The sequence below is a fragment of the Mus caroli genome, unplaced genomic scaffold (genome assembly GCF_978045245.1).
Source record: "Mus caroli unplaced genomic scaffold, Mus_caroli_1 scaffold_6, whole genome shotgun sequence".
NCBI lineage: Eukaryota > Metazoa > Chordata > Mammalia > Rodentia > Muridae > Mus > Mus caroli.
Window position 1 is genome coordinate 93446072 of NW_028227261.1, and position 17480 is coordinate 93463551.

General features: G+C 44.9%; 1 protein-coding gene across 5 annotated transcripts in view; it reads left to right on the plus strand.

The window, feature by feature from the left end:
• The window catches only part of Fkbp15 (FKBP prolyl isomerase family member 15), a 58474-nt gene that overhangs the window by 40355 nt on the left and 639 nt on the right, over window positions 1–17480 (plus strand). For 2 of the 5 annotated variants that reach the window (XM_021159210.3, XM_029475932.2), the window contains exons 20-27: window positions 5758–5929; window positions 7773–7909; window positions 10344–10499; window positions 11388–11540; window positions 12390–12509; window positions 13191–13298; window positions 13515–14224; window positions 15161–15257. In XM_021159210.3, the coding sequence (XP_021014869.1) occupies window positions 5758–5929; window positions 7773–7909; window positions 10344–10499; window positions 11388–11540; window positions 12390–12509; window positions 13191–13298; window positions 13515–14224; window positions 15161–15257 (1653 nt within the window). Of the gene's footprint in view, window positions 1–5757; window positions 5930–7772; window positions 7910–10343; window positions 10500–11387; window positions 11541–12389; window positions 12510–13190; window positions 13299–13514; window positions 14225–15160; window positions 17470–17480 lie in introns of those variants that run through there. The other 3 variants (XM_085839252.1, XM_021159209.3, XM_029475933.2) reach the window with 3 other exon arrangements.

The following is a 17480-nucleotide window of genomic DNA, read 5'->3' on the forward strand; positions in this document are numbered from 1 at the left end:
TTGGATATAGTGACAGGCACCTATAGTCCTAGAGCATGGGGTGTAGACACAGGAGTATCAGGAGTTCAAGATCATTCTCTGTTAGGTACAAAGCTGGAAGCCAAAATTTGAGCTACGCAAGCCCCTGCCACAATAAATAAACAAGTAAGGAAAGGCAGGGGTGATGAATTCCTGTGGTCCTTTCAGATGGACAAATGTTAACCTCCTTTGAAAAGCACTGAGAAATGTGCTAGTGAGTCTTGGGATTGAGATCAGCTACTTGTAGAGCCCAGTTTTCTTCTTCTTGTCTACTGGACACTATCCAGAACAGATTCCTTATTTGGGTTATCACTCTTCAGCTGGGAAATCGTTGCTTTTATCTTGTAGTTTTTCATGAAATCTTAAGCAAAATTGAAGAGAATGGACACTGTAGCTTGTAGTATTGACATGCTTTCTTGTACTCTGATAATAAGGAATTCTTATTTATGGTTTAAGCTATCTGTGTTGGCTTAACCACAATGTGCTGTTAGTAATATCTTTGGCCTGTGACTGGTGATTTGAATGAAAATGGCCCTTATAGGCCCCAATCATACATTTAAATGTTTGGTTCCCAGTTGATGGACCTTTTAAGAAGGGTTAGGGGGTGTGGCCTTGTTAGAGGAGTTGTGTAACTGAAGGTGGACTTAGAGGTTTCAAAAGCCCACAGCAGGCTGGGTCTTGCTCTCTCTGCCTATAACTTGTGGATCAGATGTGAGTTCTCAGCCACTGCTCTAGGACCATGCCTGCCTGCCTGCCTGCTCCCATGCTTCTTACCACGATGATTGGAGATTGATACTTGGAAACTGTAAGGAAGCCCTTAGTGAAATGCTTCCCCCCCCAACAGTAATAGAACAGAAATTAAGACAGCCAGGTATCATCCAGTGAGCTGCGCCTTGCCCTGCACAACCTCCTCCTGTTCCATTACTGTTTCTTTCCCACTGCTACTGCATTCATTGTTGTGGCTATCTACTAATGACCTGGTCATGGTCAACAGCCTGGAACCTCATTGTTCTCCATGAAATGTGCCTTATGAGTATGTCTCCTGTCTCTAGTTTTATCTTTGTTTTTCCTCTCCTTTTCCTTTATCTTCCCCACTGCAGGCCTACTGGGGTAACCCAAATATACTCTTTTTCCTCATTGGTACTATTCAGGGATAAAATGGTGACTATAACATAGTCTATAGACCAGAGACATCCCAACAGAGGTTTAGCTACCTCAGAATCCCTTGAGAAACTTGATCAGAACTACATATTTTGAAGCCTCATCTTCTGGGATTCTAACTTACTACATGCAGCCAAGATAAAACTTTTCCAAAGCTCTCCTGTATTCCAGTACCTGCCCAAGTATATGCGTCACCTCTCTTGTCATAGTCCTGGATGTGGCATCTGGATACTTTTGTTTTTACCTAAGTTCAACATGTGACCTTCATGTTGGATATCACTGTTGTATGTACATGTAGTCACAAGTATGTTCCAATAAAACTTTATTCCCCCAAACAAGTAGTGCTCCAATTGGTCTATGAGTCAGAGTTTATCAGGCTCTTACTTAGCTTGCTAATCCACCTATGGTTTTGCATTTTAAAACTCAACAGGTGTCTGGCACTGAGCCCAGCAGTGTCCTGTGTGTAATAGCTAAACAACAGGAGAAGATCAACAGCAGAATTGCAGCTCACACCTGCCTGGTGCCCTCTAGAGTCTAGATGTGCCCCAGGGAACCTCCCAGCTGATGACTAGGGTACCATGTATTCCACTGATCATCATTATTTCAGTGAGACATTTTACACCTTTAGTGTCCCCTGGTAGTTGTTTTTTCTTATTTATTTGTGTAAGTTCTCACTGTGTAGCCCAGGTTTGTTCAGACCAGGTTTTGGAATGTAGCCCAGGCTAGCCTCAGACTCTCCAGCCTCCCTCTCAGTTTTCTAGGTGTTGGGATTACAGATGTATGCCACTATCCCTGGATGATTTACTTTTTAAACATTTGTTGTTTGAGACAGGGTGTCACTACACAGCACTGGCTGGTTTGAAACTAGCTATGTAGACCAGGCTGGCCTTGAACTTGATGAGATGTGCCTGCCTCTGCCTCAGAGTGCTGGGGTTGAAGGTGTGCACCAGCTTTAATCTACTCTAGCACTCTCCCTGTGATCTCTCTTAAAGGGAGAACAGCAGTTCCTTTCAGGAGGCAGATTTCTGCTGCCAAGCATTGCTCAGAAAATATGGTTAAGTGTTCAAGGAATATTTGGTAAGTGGAGCTATGTAAAAATCAGTTTTCTTATAAAGTAATGATCCAGAGTGGGAGACCAGTTAGAGGAGCTGGGCTTCATGGGCTTACTTTAAAAAGAACAAATCCTGGCCGGCCCAGAAGGAAGAAAGCACTTGCTCAGGGCTTCAGCCCCATCCTCTCACACCAGCGTGTCTCTGCTGCTGTCTCTGCTGATGCTGCTTTCTGCTTCTAGAGTCAGTGCTTTCTTGTCTTTGAATCCTTGCTGGGTTTCCTAGCTCCACCTCAACAGTGGACATTGTTCTAGAGTAGGAGCCAGAGCGTCTTCCCATTACCATGTCGGTTTCTGCTGACTTCCTTTCCTCCTGGACATTGCTATCCCTGACAATTTTTAAACATTTAAAAATTTTAAAATATTATGAATATATCTATAAATAGCTTCATACACACACACAGTAACATGTACTCTTTTCTAATTTACAAAAGTTGGATCTGTTCATTCTAATAAAATACCCATAACATAGAAATTACCTATAATCCTTCCATTCAAAGATAACCATGGTTAATATATTATTGTTGTCTTTGGGTAAGGGCATGCATTTGTGTGGGAGTATTTTTATGCTTCTATAATAGGCCTTTGTAGGTAAGCATCTGTGATAGAAATGTTTGAAGCTGATCATAGCAGTGCATGCCTGCAATCCTAGCATTTGGGCTGGGGTAAGAGGATCATTAACTTGAGGCCAGTCTGGGCTAAATAGTGAGATGCCACTTTAAAAGAAATTGTGGGGAAGCACTTTTGAGAGTCCCCTATTCTGTCCTTTTAGACAAGATGTGTCTTTAAGGTCTTGATAGGGGCTCTGCTCTAATTGGTGAACTCTCTAAGCTACACAGAGGTTCAAAGCTGTCTGAGTTCTATGTTAGTTCAGTTTTCATGGGCTGTGTGAGGTAGAATAGCAAGTAAACTTTACTCATTATTCTGTGTTAGGAAGATGAAGCCCACTCTGGAGATTCTAGATAAAAATAAAAATCTAAATGCTTACTTAGGTATTCTGTGGCTGTGAAAAGGCACTGTGACCATGGGAACTCTTACAACCGACAACATTTAATTGGGGCTGGCTATCATGGTGGAAAAGCATGTCCGTGTGCAGACAGACATGGTGCTGGAGGAGCTAAGAAGTTCTTGCTCCAAAAGCAGCAAGAGACAACTGACTTGAGTTTCTGAGACTTCAAAGCCTGCCCCCACAGTGACACACTTCCTCCAGCAAGGCCACACCCATTTCAGTAAGGCCACATCCCCTCATAATACCACTCCCTATGGGGCAAGCATTCAGACACATGAGTCTATGGGGACCATTTGTACTCAAGCTTTCACACTTACTGTAAAGGTCACTTATACTCTCAGATTCGTGGCCTAGTTATTTTTAAGTCATACACACTTTTGTTTCATTTCCTTTACCTTTAGGGGAGCCAAAATACCAGACTTTAAATAGAAGCTAGAAGGTGGATAAAATATTTGGGAATAAGGCAAGGAATAGACAGTTTTTGTATATGTGATTCTAGGGGTTGATTTAGGGCTTAATACATGCTAGGCAAGTGTCCCACTACTGAGATATAGCCTCAGTCCCAGCAATAAGTACCATGTGCACACAGTGAATACCATCAGAAGCTACAAATAATAGAAGAAAGTAGACAGCTGTAAACTGTGCACTAAAACATGTAACGATTTAGAGGGAATCATGGTGTCAATATCACAGCATAGGGGAGTCATCCCAACCACAGAAGCCTGATCCCCACAGAGCACCCCCACACTGCCTTGCCGACATCTGAGTTTGTGTGCTGTGGAGCGGCAGTTCAAGGGAACGGATGCAGTAGCTGGCTTTTCTTGAACATCTGTCATCATTGTTGTCATCATCGCTGGTGCTCAGAATACCCTGTGAGAGTCCTCAGTCATCTCACCTCCATCACACGGTCCCTGAGGTCATCTGGGCTCTTTCGGGTGGTGCTTGTCTAACATAGAAGTGCTAGGAAGTGGCACAAATGCTATTTCTCATCAGCTTGATTGAACTTTTGGGTGATGAAACATGTAGAATATGTTCCTGATGGAGGAAAACTATACAAAATTTCACATGGATTTACTTTGATCTGGCAGTTCTGCATCTAGAAATATTCTAAAAAGGCTCTTGCATACTGAGGGGATCGTTGCATACAATGGAGCTAAAATGCTCAGAGGTATGATGAGAAAGACCAGAAACACTCCATGTGTGCTACAATTCAGAATAAACTACCTCATATCCACACACTACAATATGATTCAGATTTTAAAAAGGGGGGAGGGGAGAAGACCCATATGTACTATTGAAGAATATATAACATATCTGCTGTTTTATCTGGAATGTGTGAAGACTCAGTGTGTATATAAAGAATCACTTTATACAAATGGGAATTTGAATACATATGTCTTTTGCTATATCTTTATTTATATATTTGTGTTCATATATATATATATATATATATATATATATATATATATGTGGGCATGCATTTACTACAGTGCACATGTGGAGATCAACTTTCCAGTATCAATTTTCTCTTCCCACCATGTGAGTCCTGGAGATCAAACTCAGGTTTTCGGTCTTGGCAACAGGCATCTTTACCCACTGAGCTATCTTGCCAGCTCCTGAAAAAAATATTTCTCTATGGTTATCAGAATGAGGCAATACAGAACTGGATAAAATGGGGTTTGTCACTGTTTACTTTTTAAAGTCTTTTTTAAAAATTGAGCAATAGAACATTATCTTTTTAAAGAATTTGTGACAAATCATTTTGAAAGACTCATGTAAAATATAATCCAGTCAGCAAGAAGAAAGTAGAAAGCACTCAGGTTCTCTCTAGATTGGCTATTGGTGCAAAATACCCGAAAGTTCTTTACATACAGACCATGTTACAAAAAACAGAATAATATTTAACATACTATTTGATAATCTACTTATATTCTTCATTTAGCAGTAGGTTCCAGCTGTATTCCATGCCACTGAGTGTTCTTTTCAAATATAATGTTGATAGCATACGGATGCATGGTTCCTATTTTGCTTAAGTCTTTTCAGTGTTTTGTGTTAGTTTTGCATTCTGTTACAACTTAATGCTGCATTGAACAGCCTTAAACTTTTGTCATCTCCTATAGTGCTTGTTTCTTGTATATTTGCTTTTGAAACAGTCTTGTTTCATAACAAAGGCTTGTCTGGAACTCCTTATCCTCCTGCCTCAGCCTCCCAAGTGCTGGGATTTCAGTTGTGTACCACCACATTGGCTTGTGGAGTACTTACTAAGTATAACGCATTTCTGCAACAGAATTCAGCCTGAGACCTTGTGCACTTTTGAGGTGTGATTTTAGTCCAGTGCGGGTGGAAGGTATCCTTTCCTCCCTTCCTGTCTGCCAGTCCTGTCAGCTTAGAGTTACAGGAGGTGGAATCAGCACATGGAATGCCCACATCTAGAGTGATGTTGCCCTTTGTCACTGTGCAGGCCAAGGTAACAGAAGAGTTAGCAGCAGCTACTGCACAGGTGTCTCACCTGCAGCTGAAAATGACCGCTCAACAGAAGAAGGAGACAGAATTGCAGTTGCAGCTGACAGAAAACTTGAAGGAGACAGATCTTCTCAGGGGCCAAGTCACCAGACTCCAGGCTGACCTCTCAGGTAAGCTCTCAGAGGAGAATGGCAGCATGACTCCATTTAAACTTGAGCTAAATGGCATCCTTCCTCTCAGTCTCTTCGGCATAATGCTCATGGCACTCGTGAAGGACTGAGCTTCAAGGGGGACTGGTAGAAAAACTCCTCAGTTGTTTTACATGGATGGGAAGACAGCTCTCCCTCAATTCAGTAGTACTTGATGAGTCGCACTGTTTCTCTGTGTGAGGAAATCCTGACTCATAACTTGGTGGATTGTGAAGAAAGGAGCACTTCCTGCTGTGGTTTCCTCCTTCCTGAGAGTGGATTGCAGTGCTGCAGCCTGGACTGGAGGCTCAGAGCTCTGCCATAAGCACAGCTCTGCTGACCACTCTGCTGACCGCTCTTCCGCCCGCCCATCTGTTTTGCTTTTCATTGTGTTTTCTTGGAGTAGCTGTGTTTAGAGGGTGTGCTCACTTGGCAAGCTCGCCATCATAGCATCTCCAATCCGCTCTAAAATCTGCCTCTCACAAGTTCCCCAGCTTGTTTTAGACCATCTGGTCTTTCTTTAAACCCTTTATCTCTTAGGTGCATTATTCTGATCATCAAGGTAGCCTTTGATAAGCATCATTTATAAATCTATTCTTCCCATTAGAATACAAGTCCTGAAGGTCAAGGACAGTGATATACTCCTTGTAAAATCCTTTCCTCCATATGAGGGTTACTTCAGTGCTTGGCACAGGGTAGTGACGAAGACATGCTGACTAGCTAGAAGTTTGTGAATGCCAGCATGTTCCCTCATGTCTTGATAGAGAAACCTGTGTGCAAGGCAACTGGGACCATTGGGCAGGAACAGAGGCTGCTGCAGCAGAGTGGATGGATTTTTTTTTTTCAACAAAATCTCAATTGCTTAAGTTTTAACAGTAAAGACTCAAGAGCCAGATGCTGGAGCAAAAGCCTGCTAGCTCAGAGAGGCAGAGAAAGCACCCAACTGACCCTCCTCCTCAGCTCAAGTCCCAGAATGAATGCCCCTCTTTCTTGATGTCTCAAAAAACCTCCATCACAGTGTCCCTCCCTTCTACTTCCTGTGCATCTCTCTCCATCCTCCTGACTCCCTCTTACTCTGTTTTTTTTCCTTAATAATCCTATGTTCACTTCCTGTCGACTGGTTGTTTGCTCCACTTCTTGACCTTGGTTGACTTTATTTAATCCTGTTTACAATATTCAAGAGAAAGTAATTGGATTAAAGGTGTGTGCTAGGGCGGGTTTTTCCAGTACGTAACACAATCTCAGAGTTCACAGTATGATCAAATATTCTATAACACCTGTAGATATTTCACTTCTGCTTTTGTGGTTTCTCCTGACAGTTCCTTGTGACAGTTACTTCAAGAGTTAGTTTTAGCATATTAAATTAAAATATAACCCCACCCCCAACCTTATTTGAGAAGGAATATTTTGAAAGCAAATTCTTGGTTAAATGTCCTAGCTACCAAGAAGGCTGAGAGTCCTAGCCAGGCAGCGAGAGGGATGTGAGCTCTGAGTTCTGCTCAACAAGACACCCATGTGGTCGTCTAGCGATGGAAATGGAATTCTATGAGTGATGGTGTTGAAGGCGGTCCCTGACTATCAGAGAATATTCTCTCACTTTGCTTGCGCAGAAGGTGTATACATATAGAAGTTACCCTTTCCATATTTAACATGGATGGACAACAGAGTCAGCGCAGGGCTTGCTAATCCTTACTGCAGGCCGGGAAGGCTCACTCATGCAGTGGGATTGGGCGATTAAAGCGTGCAACTTTGAAAGAGCTCCTGGGATGCCACATTGTCCACTGCATCTCTGGTTCTATGGTCATGTCTCCTTTCTCTCTCCTAGAGCTCCGAGAAGCCTCTGAGCAAACACAGACCAAATTCAAAAGTGAAAAGCAGAGCCGGCGGCAGCTGGAGCTCAAGGTAACATCCCTGGAGGAAGAGCTGACTGACCTCCGAGCTGAGAAGTCCTCCCTTGAAAAGGTAAATTCCAAAGCCAAGTTTCTCTTGGCCCCAAGTGCAGGCGTAGCTGATTAGTAAACCATTTTGTTTTTCTTTTAAAATGGTTATAGTATGAATGTATTAGAGAAAATGTAAACAATACAGAGAAGTATAAAATTAAAAAGTTGTTTTTAATTGCTTCTCTAATTGTATGGGTTATAAATACCAACTATAGACAACACATTAGCCCTCAGGGCAGTAGGTTATTACATATCCCTGTATACAAATGTGCTGATAGCATTTGTAAGCAATACTGAGCTCATATTAAATGCCTTTGAAAGTGTTGAGGACACTGTACCCATTACCGCTGCTCAGTAGCCTACTGTTAGCCTCCTGTGCAGCTGGACTGGATCAATGGCTGTTTATGTTTCCAGTTTTTCATTTCAAACTGCTGAGGACCTCCTCAGGCTGAATAGCTATTTGTTTTGTGTGTGTGTGTTTGGTTCTTTAGACAGGGTCTTTTATGTAGTTCTGGCTGTCCTGGAGTAATGTAGACCAGGTTAGCCTCCAGCTGCTGCCTCTGCCTTCTGAGTGCTGGGATTAAAGTGTGCACCACCATGCCCAGCAACTATGTGTTTTTATTAGACATAAAGCTTTCATATATTTCATTCCTATTATTTCTCCAGTGAATTCTGTTTTAGAGTTCTTTATCCTCTTTCCTATCGAACTATTAAGAGTATTAATCCTTTGTCAGCCATAAGCATTGCTAACGTTTTTCCATCTTGATATTTTTTTTAAATTTTCTTCTTCTTCTTCTTCTTTTTTTTAAAGATTTATTTTGCATGATGACACCTGCCTTTAATCCCAGTATTCTGGAGGCAGGTGAACCTCTGTGAGTTTGAGGCCCTTGGTCTTATTTATATAATGAGTCTTAGGCCAGGCAGGGTTACATAATGAAACCTTGTCTCAAAAAAACAATCAAAAAAAAAAAAAAGAAGAAGACCTGTGTTTAATAGTACATGAATTGTGCCGGGCGTGGTGGCGCACGCCTTTAATCCCAGCACTTGGGAGGCAGAGGCAGGTGGATTTCTGAGTTCGAGGCCAGCCTAGTCTACAAAGGGAGTTCCAGGACAGCCAGGGCTATACAGAGAAACTCTGTCTTGAAAAATTAAAAAAAAAAAAAAATAGTACATGCATTTAGTCTCAATACTCAGGCAGCAGACTAGTGAATCTGTCTGAATTCAAAGCCAGCCTCCTCCACATAATGAGCTCCAGGTCAGCCATTGTTACATAGTCAAACTTTGTCTCTAAAAAGAAAAAGAAAAACAACAACAACAAAAAAAATCCCTCATTCCTATTATTATTTTGTGTATGGGTGTGTGCATATATATATAGGTGCCTCAGGAAACCAAAAGAGTGTGTCAGATATTTTGGAGTTAAAGTTACAAGTGGTTGTAAGCCACCCAACATGGGTGCTGGGATATGAACTCAGGCCCTTTAGAAGACCAGCACACTCTCTTAACTGCTGAGCTGTCTCTTCAGCTCACTTCCCTAGCCTGCTATCTTTGAGTCATATATTATTTAAAAGTTCAGTGATTAAAGTTTTAATATCAGGGTACATTGCTATCTTTTTCTTTGTTCTAGAACAGTTTAATATGGAAAGAAGAAACTGTTACTGGGGTTACAGTAAGCCTCTAGTAAAGCTATTCTTGCCTAATACCTTTTTAGGGGTCAATATTATCTTGGATTTTTATCACTTTAAAGTGTGTGTGTGTGTGTGTGTGTGTGTGTGTGTGTGTGTGTGACAGAAGAGAGAGATACCATCAGAGCAACAGCATGCACATCCATGGGTGAAAGTCAGAGGACAAGCTTAGGTGTCAGGCCTGCCTTCCATCTTGTTTGAGAGGTCCTGAGCTGGCCTGTGCTTCTGAGGATGCTCTGGTCTCCAGTTCCTCTTTTGCCATAGGAGTGCTGAGACCAAGTGTGCTTCTCTATGGGAGTAGAGTCTGAGCTCAGGTCCTCATACCTGTGTGGCAAGTGAGTTACCCAGTGAACCATCTTCCCAGTTCCTTTTTGATTTTGTTGTACTTTTTAAAGCAGTTCCTTCTGATTTAGGGCTATTTTTAGCTTTTTCTTATTGCAGACACTATAACAGTGACTATCATTATAATCTTTGACTATGACTTATGGCTTTTTATGATAACTGTGTCCATTTATTTTCTCACTAGCCAGCCAGATGTGTCTGCCTTCTTGTACCTACACTAAAGTTATGCTGCCCCAGATTTTAAGAGGATGGCAGTGAATCTATTGTCTGCCTTTTCCCTGTCAGAGTTCATCTCAGTAGCAGGAATGCAAAATATAAAGGTGTGGGGGCCGCTTAAGATGGAATCGTTCCTAGAGATGACGGCTGAGGTCACTGACCACTGCCCCTCCACACTGTCCAACTAGCGCTGAGGATAGTTCTCTTGTCCCTAAGAACCTCTCAGAGAGGAAAAAGAAGTCAGCTCAGGAGCGCTGCCAGGCGGAGGCGGACATGGACGAGATTCGCAAGTCACACCAGGAGGAACTGGACAGACTTCGGCAGCTCTTGAAAAAGGCTCGGGTGTCCACAGACCAAGCAGCTGCAGAGCAGGTAATAGGCTCTTGGCAATACCAGGAAGCTGTGAAGGACACATAGCCTCCACTTACCTCAGGAAGATGTTTCTTCTGGAGTTTTCACACCTGGGAGAATAGTGGAAATCCTGACAACAGGTGACATCCCCCTTAATGTTTAAGTCATGCTGACTTTGGGTCTGGGGATTTGACTGAGTAGTGCTTGCTGTGTATAAGTGAGGGTGAAATCACCAAGCTGGACCACTCCATGGGTAGACAGAAAGGTTTACTCGGCTCAGACTACTGTGTCTGTCTCCCCAGCCTAGGGGCTAAGCAAAATGGTGGAAAAGCCAGCAAATTTTATGTGACAGTCAGCAGGGTGGAGGTCTTTGAGCTAATATAGGCTGTTTGGATTGATGGGGGGTAGGTGGCCTTTGAGGCAGTTGGCCTTTGGTGGTAGATTAAGGGAGGTTCCTGGTAAACAGAAACCCACAAAGAAAGCCTAAAGAAGGGTTTCTGTTTACCCAGCCAGAGTCCTATTTAGGACTTTGTCACCAGCTCTGCTGTTTTTTTTTGGGGGGGGAGGGGGCACTTTGGACCCAATACTGTGCAAGTGTGAGGACTTGCGTTTGAATCTCCAGCATCCATGTAAAATGTTGGGTATGGCTACTTGTGTATAATGAAGACAGGAGGATCACTGGCGCTCGCTGCCAGCCAAGCTCCAGGTTTCAGTGAGAGACCCTGATATCACAACATAGAACCCAAGAAGGAATAAAAGGGTACTTTCAGAGTAATTAAGACCATTTTAACAGTTGTTTTCTACCTAAATGGGCCAAGGGTCTTTGAATTCTATGAAGAATAGGCTTCCTTTGTTGTAGTGGGAACCACCCTCCACCCCACTACACATAGCTGTTGTCTGTCTTGGCAGCTGACTCTTGCACAGACTGAGCTGCAGAGCCAGTGGGAGGCTAAATGTGAGCAGCTTTTGGCCTTTGCAAGAGATGAACACCTGCAGCAATACCGAGAAGTGTGCGCGCAGAGGGATGCCCACCAGCAGAAGCTGGCTCACCTTCAGGATGAGGTACTTCTTTCCCTAAGTCAGCTTCATAACACAAGACCTCCAGGCTGTGGGGGGCTTGTCCAGCCTTTTGAGTCTGGGCAGTATTAATAGCTAGAAAACACAGCCAGGTAGTCTAACTTGCAGTCAGTTATCTTTTACATGTAAATAGGGTGGTAGGTCAGAGACAAAAAAAGCCAGTATTCTAGGACTTGTTTCTCACTATTTGATCCTGCATATATTAAGCAAATATTTCCTGAATATCAGTTTGGCTCTGTGTTAGCGAAAGGGCATGCAAAGGACTCTGCCCTCAAGAATCCTAATCACAAAAAAGAGACAGATAAGTGATTTGGTGCTCTGAGAGGAAGTGCCTAACAGAGCTGGGAAGGAGTCTCAGAGGAGGTGACTTCTGAGGAGAGCCAAGGACAGGTAGCTGTAGTAAGGTAGAGGTCGAGTAGAGATCTGGGAGGGGGCTTGGGGATGTGCTGTGGAAGTCCCTTGTCTGAAGGGCAGTTCCTTGTATTACCAGCTAAAACCTTTGACGTGGAGGTCTTGAATGCAGTCTTGGAGGTGAGAAGTCTGCTGACTACTTGTGTGTAACTACCACTATCCACACACCCCCGCCCCCATTTTCATTCTATTTTTGCCCTCATTGGGAACAAGTATCCTTGGTGGAGGTTAGAATGAAGCTGCAAGTTGGTTGTCGAGGGAGTAGGGTGACCCGCATCAGCCAGTCTGCAGTGAGGACCACTGCTGGGCCTAGCAAACCTAGGTGAGATCAGGACTTGTGCTCAGAATGGTTCTTGTGTGTTTCCTGGCCATCACAGTCATCCAGGTTCCCAAGGCCACAGCCCCAGTCTGTTCACTTTGCAGTGCCTAGCTCTCCAGGCCCAGATCGCAGCCTTCACTGAACAGAATGAACACATGCAGCGACTGGAGAAGACTAAGTCCCAGGCACCTGCAGGCAGAGGTGCTGCTGACCCCTCAGAGAAGGTGAGGGCATTCAAAGAAGCAGTAAACCTGGCACAGCAGGGTAGTGAATGTGCTCACCAGGTATTCAGAGAAAATACCATACGTATGTGATGCCCACAGCATTTCTCCAGCTAAATGATACAGCACTTGTCTGGGAGAAAAACTGACTCTTTAGAATCTACTACTCTGGTAGCCAGCCCAGAGAGACTATCCCTCTGAAGCTGTGGCAGACATGGCAAGTGCCCTGAAGTCATAGAGAGGGGTTGGAGGGTAGTGCTGCACCCAGAACCCAGCATCCACTAATCCCTGTGGCCAAGGTCACACAGATTTCCGTGGTGCTCAGAGTTGAAGTGACATCAGATCAGTAAATGACTTTGGGCAGTCTTGTATACTCAACCATCATTTGATGTGGAATTCTTTTAGCTAGCCTTTCTGTTAAAAGATGTTTGTCTCCCTGGTTGGTGGCCCACTGGAAAGAGAGGAGGGAGATGGGGATGTAATTGGGATTTAAAGTAAAGAAAAAGAAATTAAAATTAAAAAAAAAGTGTTCGTTACTTAAAACCGTTTTCTCCACGGTGGCAGATCTCAGTGCTACCTGCTACTCATGAGCCTCTCTGTCCTTCCATAGAGTTCTGACTCAGCAATTCGATGTATCCCTTAATGCCTTGAGTTTAATAGCATGCAGTTTTGATCTTGGCTCAGGTCAAGAAGATCATGAACCAGGTGTTCCAGTCACTGAGGGGAGAGTTTGAGCTGGAGGAATCTTATGATGGAGGGACCATTCTGAGGACCATCATGCATACAATCAAGGTACATCCAGAAAGCTGTCAGTGGCTTCACTGGAGTGGGCACTCATACAAGTGATGGGAACCCCTGAAATGGCATATATCCACATGGGTGTGGCCAGCCTCTTCCCACAGAAGAGACAGTCAGTGAGTTGGGTGGCAGCTGTGCTTCTGAGGACAAGGACCTGTCAGTACATGCTGTCTTCCTGTCAGTGTCACCTCCTCCTTGGCTTTTGAACAGATGGTGACGCTGCAGCTGTTGAACCATCAGGAGGAAGAGGAGGAAGAGGAAGAGGAGGAGGAAGAGGAGAAGAAGCCCCTGAGACCTTCCCTGGAGCAGCCAGGCCCTGCCACCCCGGGGATGCCTCCAGCACCCCCAAGTGGGGAGACGCAGGAGGCTCCCGAGGTGCTGCCAGAACAGGTAGTAGGGGAGACCACCCCACTGCCTCTACAGGCTCTCCCCATGCCAGAGAATGGTGCACAGACAAGGAAAGGGGAGCCCACAGAAGCAGAGGTACCTTCAGAAATCAAAGACAGTTCTCTCCCACCTCAGCCAGCTGGCATCCCAGCTCACAGAGTCCTGGGGCCCCCGACTTCAATCCCACCTAAGCCACCTGTAACTATGGACTCTGAGTCTGAGGAGATGCTTGCTGCTGACCAGAGAACAGTGCGGTCCAATGGCCTGTTGGGAGAAGAACATGTCAGGGAAGTAGCCACAGATGGTCTACTGCAAGGCAACTCCAGGAGATTGTCACTGACTCCAGACCCCGAGAAGGGAGAGCCACCAGCCTTAGACCCTGAAAGCCAAGGAGGAGAAGCTCAGCCTCCTGAGTGCAAACAAGCTGAGGATGTTAGTAGCTCTGGTCCCCGTGAGACGCTGTTGGACACAGAGCTTGCTTCAGCAGCTGCAGGGCCATCCCTCAGACACAACCAGGACTCCCAGCACTGCAGGTGTGTATCTGAGCAGCCACAAGATGGCTGTCTGTGAAAGTGGATGCTCTTTCTTAGGGTTGCCATGAGTGCTGTACTCATTCATTTTCTCCTCAGCAGTTCTACATCCAGGGCTCTGTGGCAGGCAGGCACTGTGGTAGTGTGGTAGGCAAGGCAGGTGTGGTTTATCAGTCTGAGAGCTTACAGTCTAGTGGGTGAGACAAGTACATACTTTCGTATTGTAACAGTCAGGTGAGTGATAACAAACTGTGCTACTATTGAGAAGAAGAAGGGAGACTTCTGTTAAAATGGGTGGTTAGGGAACATAGCTAAGAAGGTAGCATTTACCTGTGATTCAAGGAGGACTGAGTCATCCAGACCTACAGCAGGAAGAGATGGCGGCAAGAAGCACACAGGTGCTCTGGGGGGATGGACACACCGTAAGGAACTAAATGAAGCTAGGAGGGGACAGCTGGGGTCACGCTGAAGTTGAAAATAAAGGGCTGAGATATGTGGTATTTCCTGTTACTGTTAAAGCTTGAATGTTATGCAAGTACAGTGAAAAGCCAGTAAGCGGACTTAAGCAGAAGAGTGATGGAGTCTGTGTATTAGCTCTGGGAATTGTGCTGACGGTAGACTAGGGAGGGGCTGACACCGGTGTAGTCTATAAGGACTGACTGGGTGGAGACTGGAGGAAATGACATACAGTGTAAACTGAGGGGAATGAGGCCGGGTGGAGACTATGGAGGGCTAACTCAGTGTAGATTGTAGCAGGGCTAATGGACTATGGAGGCCATTGTACAGGGTGTGGTCTTTGGAGGAACAGATGCACAGTGTAGGAAGAGAGATTTTAATTGAGTGAGTGGGTCTCACTTCAAGGCCCATGACCCTTGAAGTTGGTAGGCACTGTGACCTGCACAGAAACAGCAGCATATCTGTGATTTGATTCTCCAACAGTCTCTCTGGAGATGAAGAGGACGAGCTGTTTAAAGGGGCGACTCTGAAAGTTCCGAGGCCCACAGCCCAGCCTGAGGAGGAGGATGAAGATGAGGTGGTAAGGAGACCTCAGGCTCTGCTGAGTCCTCACACCACCACCTGGGGGCTCTTCCCTGCAGGTTCAGAGACCAGAAAAGGAGTCTGTTGGTGGCTTGTTTCCTGGACTCTATGTACAGGACCCTGTGGGAGTAAGCTTGGGGCTCAGAGTGGTCAGCTTTGTAAACATGATGGCGATGGTCAGCTGCCACTGTACTCTTAAGAGGGCACTGTAAGCTCTGGGCCCTGGGGATCCATCCCATTTGGAGTGAGGGAAGGTGGGAAGGAATCTGAAGATCGGCTTGTTGGGTCTCCTCATCCCTAGACAAATAGATGGGTCAGAAGGGTCATTCAGGAAGCCACTCTTGGGGCCACTGGTTTCTAAGAACGTTTGTTTACCCGGCCTACTTCCAATCTGCTGTTTGTTTGTCATCCTAACACCCTGGGCAGCAGGTGGCTTCAGTGTTGACAGTGTAGCTTCAGCTTAGGGGGCAGGAGAGCCAGGGACAACAAAGGAAATTGCTGACAGAGCTGGGATTGGAGCCCTGGCTTGCATCTGACACTTGACCATTTTGGCTCTGTAATGGAATTTCATTGTCAGGAAATGTGTGTAGAGGAGACAAGAGCACTAGGCGCAGTCCATCCCTAGGACAGAACTATGATACTGAATATGGGCAAAAACCTATTGCCCTTCTACACCATCCACCTGGAGTGTGTTTGCTTTTTCCAGAAGGCAGTGACACCTGGAACCTAGCTCAGGTGAATCAGAGCTCCTTCCTTTTGCCTGCCTTCAGAGAAGGTGTATCAACTCCTTCCGTTAGCCTGCCTTCTTAAGAATCAAGTTTGCATTTGAGAATGCTAACTACAAATTCTGCATAGAAATTGAAGGAAATACTGCCATTCCCATAAAGTTAATAATCTGTTTCTTGGGTACTCAGAAAACTACATCCTCATTTAACCTTCTGCTGATATGTCCTATAGAACAGTGTTGAGGCTTAGGGAGATTAAATAATGTAACTCAGGTTATACGATGAGTAAACACCAAGCAGACCCTTGGCCAAAACAAAACAGGAGCTGCGGCACACATTTCAGAGTCCTGCACGGGCACTTTCAAGATTGCCTAGCTGATGCCTGCAGAGAAATACAGGTCTGCTAATAGATCTACTAGAGGATGAACCCAGTCTTCCCCTGGCCCAGCTCCCTGCTTAGCAGAAGCTCACAGAGAAGAAAATGCCTCAGAGATTAGTCCAGTGTTATCCTTGTCTGCAGTTGTAAGCCCTATTGTTGTCCTAGCAAACCAGAGGGAAAGCCGAAGTTTAAATCACGAAGAGAGGCTCCTGCCTGGCTCCTTGTGTAGTGAGCATTCTGCTACTGGCACAAACCTTGACACAGGAAGTGCATAAAGACTGGATGTGTATTTTGGCTCACAGTTTCACAAGTTTTAGTTCAAGCTGGGTTCACTCCATTGCTGTTAGGCCTGTGGGAAGATGTGTAGAGAAAATGCAGGAAAAAAGAAAGAAGTGAAAGACTGAGAGAGAAGGGCAGAGCTCCCCTCTCCTCTGAGGGCAACCTCTAATCATCTGAGACTTTACTGGGCCCCATCAAAGCAAAGTTCCCACCACCTCCCAGTGCTACCAAGCTGAGTGAGGTCTTGAACCTTTAACACAGTAGCCTTTGGCTGGGACTCATAGGCGTCCCGATACGCGTTGAGCCTTCATCCCACTCCCACATTAAAGAGAGCATGGGTCCTGCCTTTGCAGACTTTTGTTAAATCTCTTGGGATATTCCACTTGAGTTTGCTTCTACATACACATCTTTATGAGTTTGACTGACCACCTCAGGCGACAGCTGGCTTTCAGATATGACTGTCATCTTCCTTTATTCTCTGATGCCAGGCTGCTTTGCTTCTGTTTCTTTCTCTTATCCCAACTCTCCTCAATGACTCTTCCTTTTTAACATGAAATGTGTAAGTTAGCATATCTATCCAATCAGTACACTTGTTTCACAAATAAACTACAAAATCAGCCAAGTAAAATTGGTCTTTTGTCTCTGTTGAAAGCCGGCTTTCCTCTGTGCCTGCCTGTTCCATCTTTATCTGAATGCTTCAGTTCTCTGGCCACAGAAACCTGTCCTTTCAGTTCATCTCCTTTCCAGCAGAGGCAGGACAGACACTGGACCACTTCCCCTCCTAGGCAGGAAGCCACCTGTGAGGGATGAGTGAGGACTGACCTCTCTTTCCTGTTTT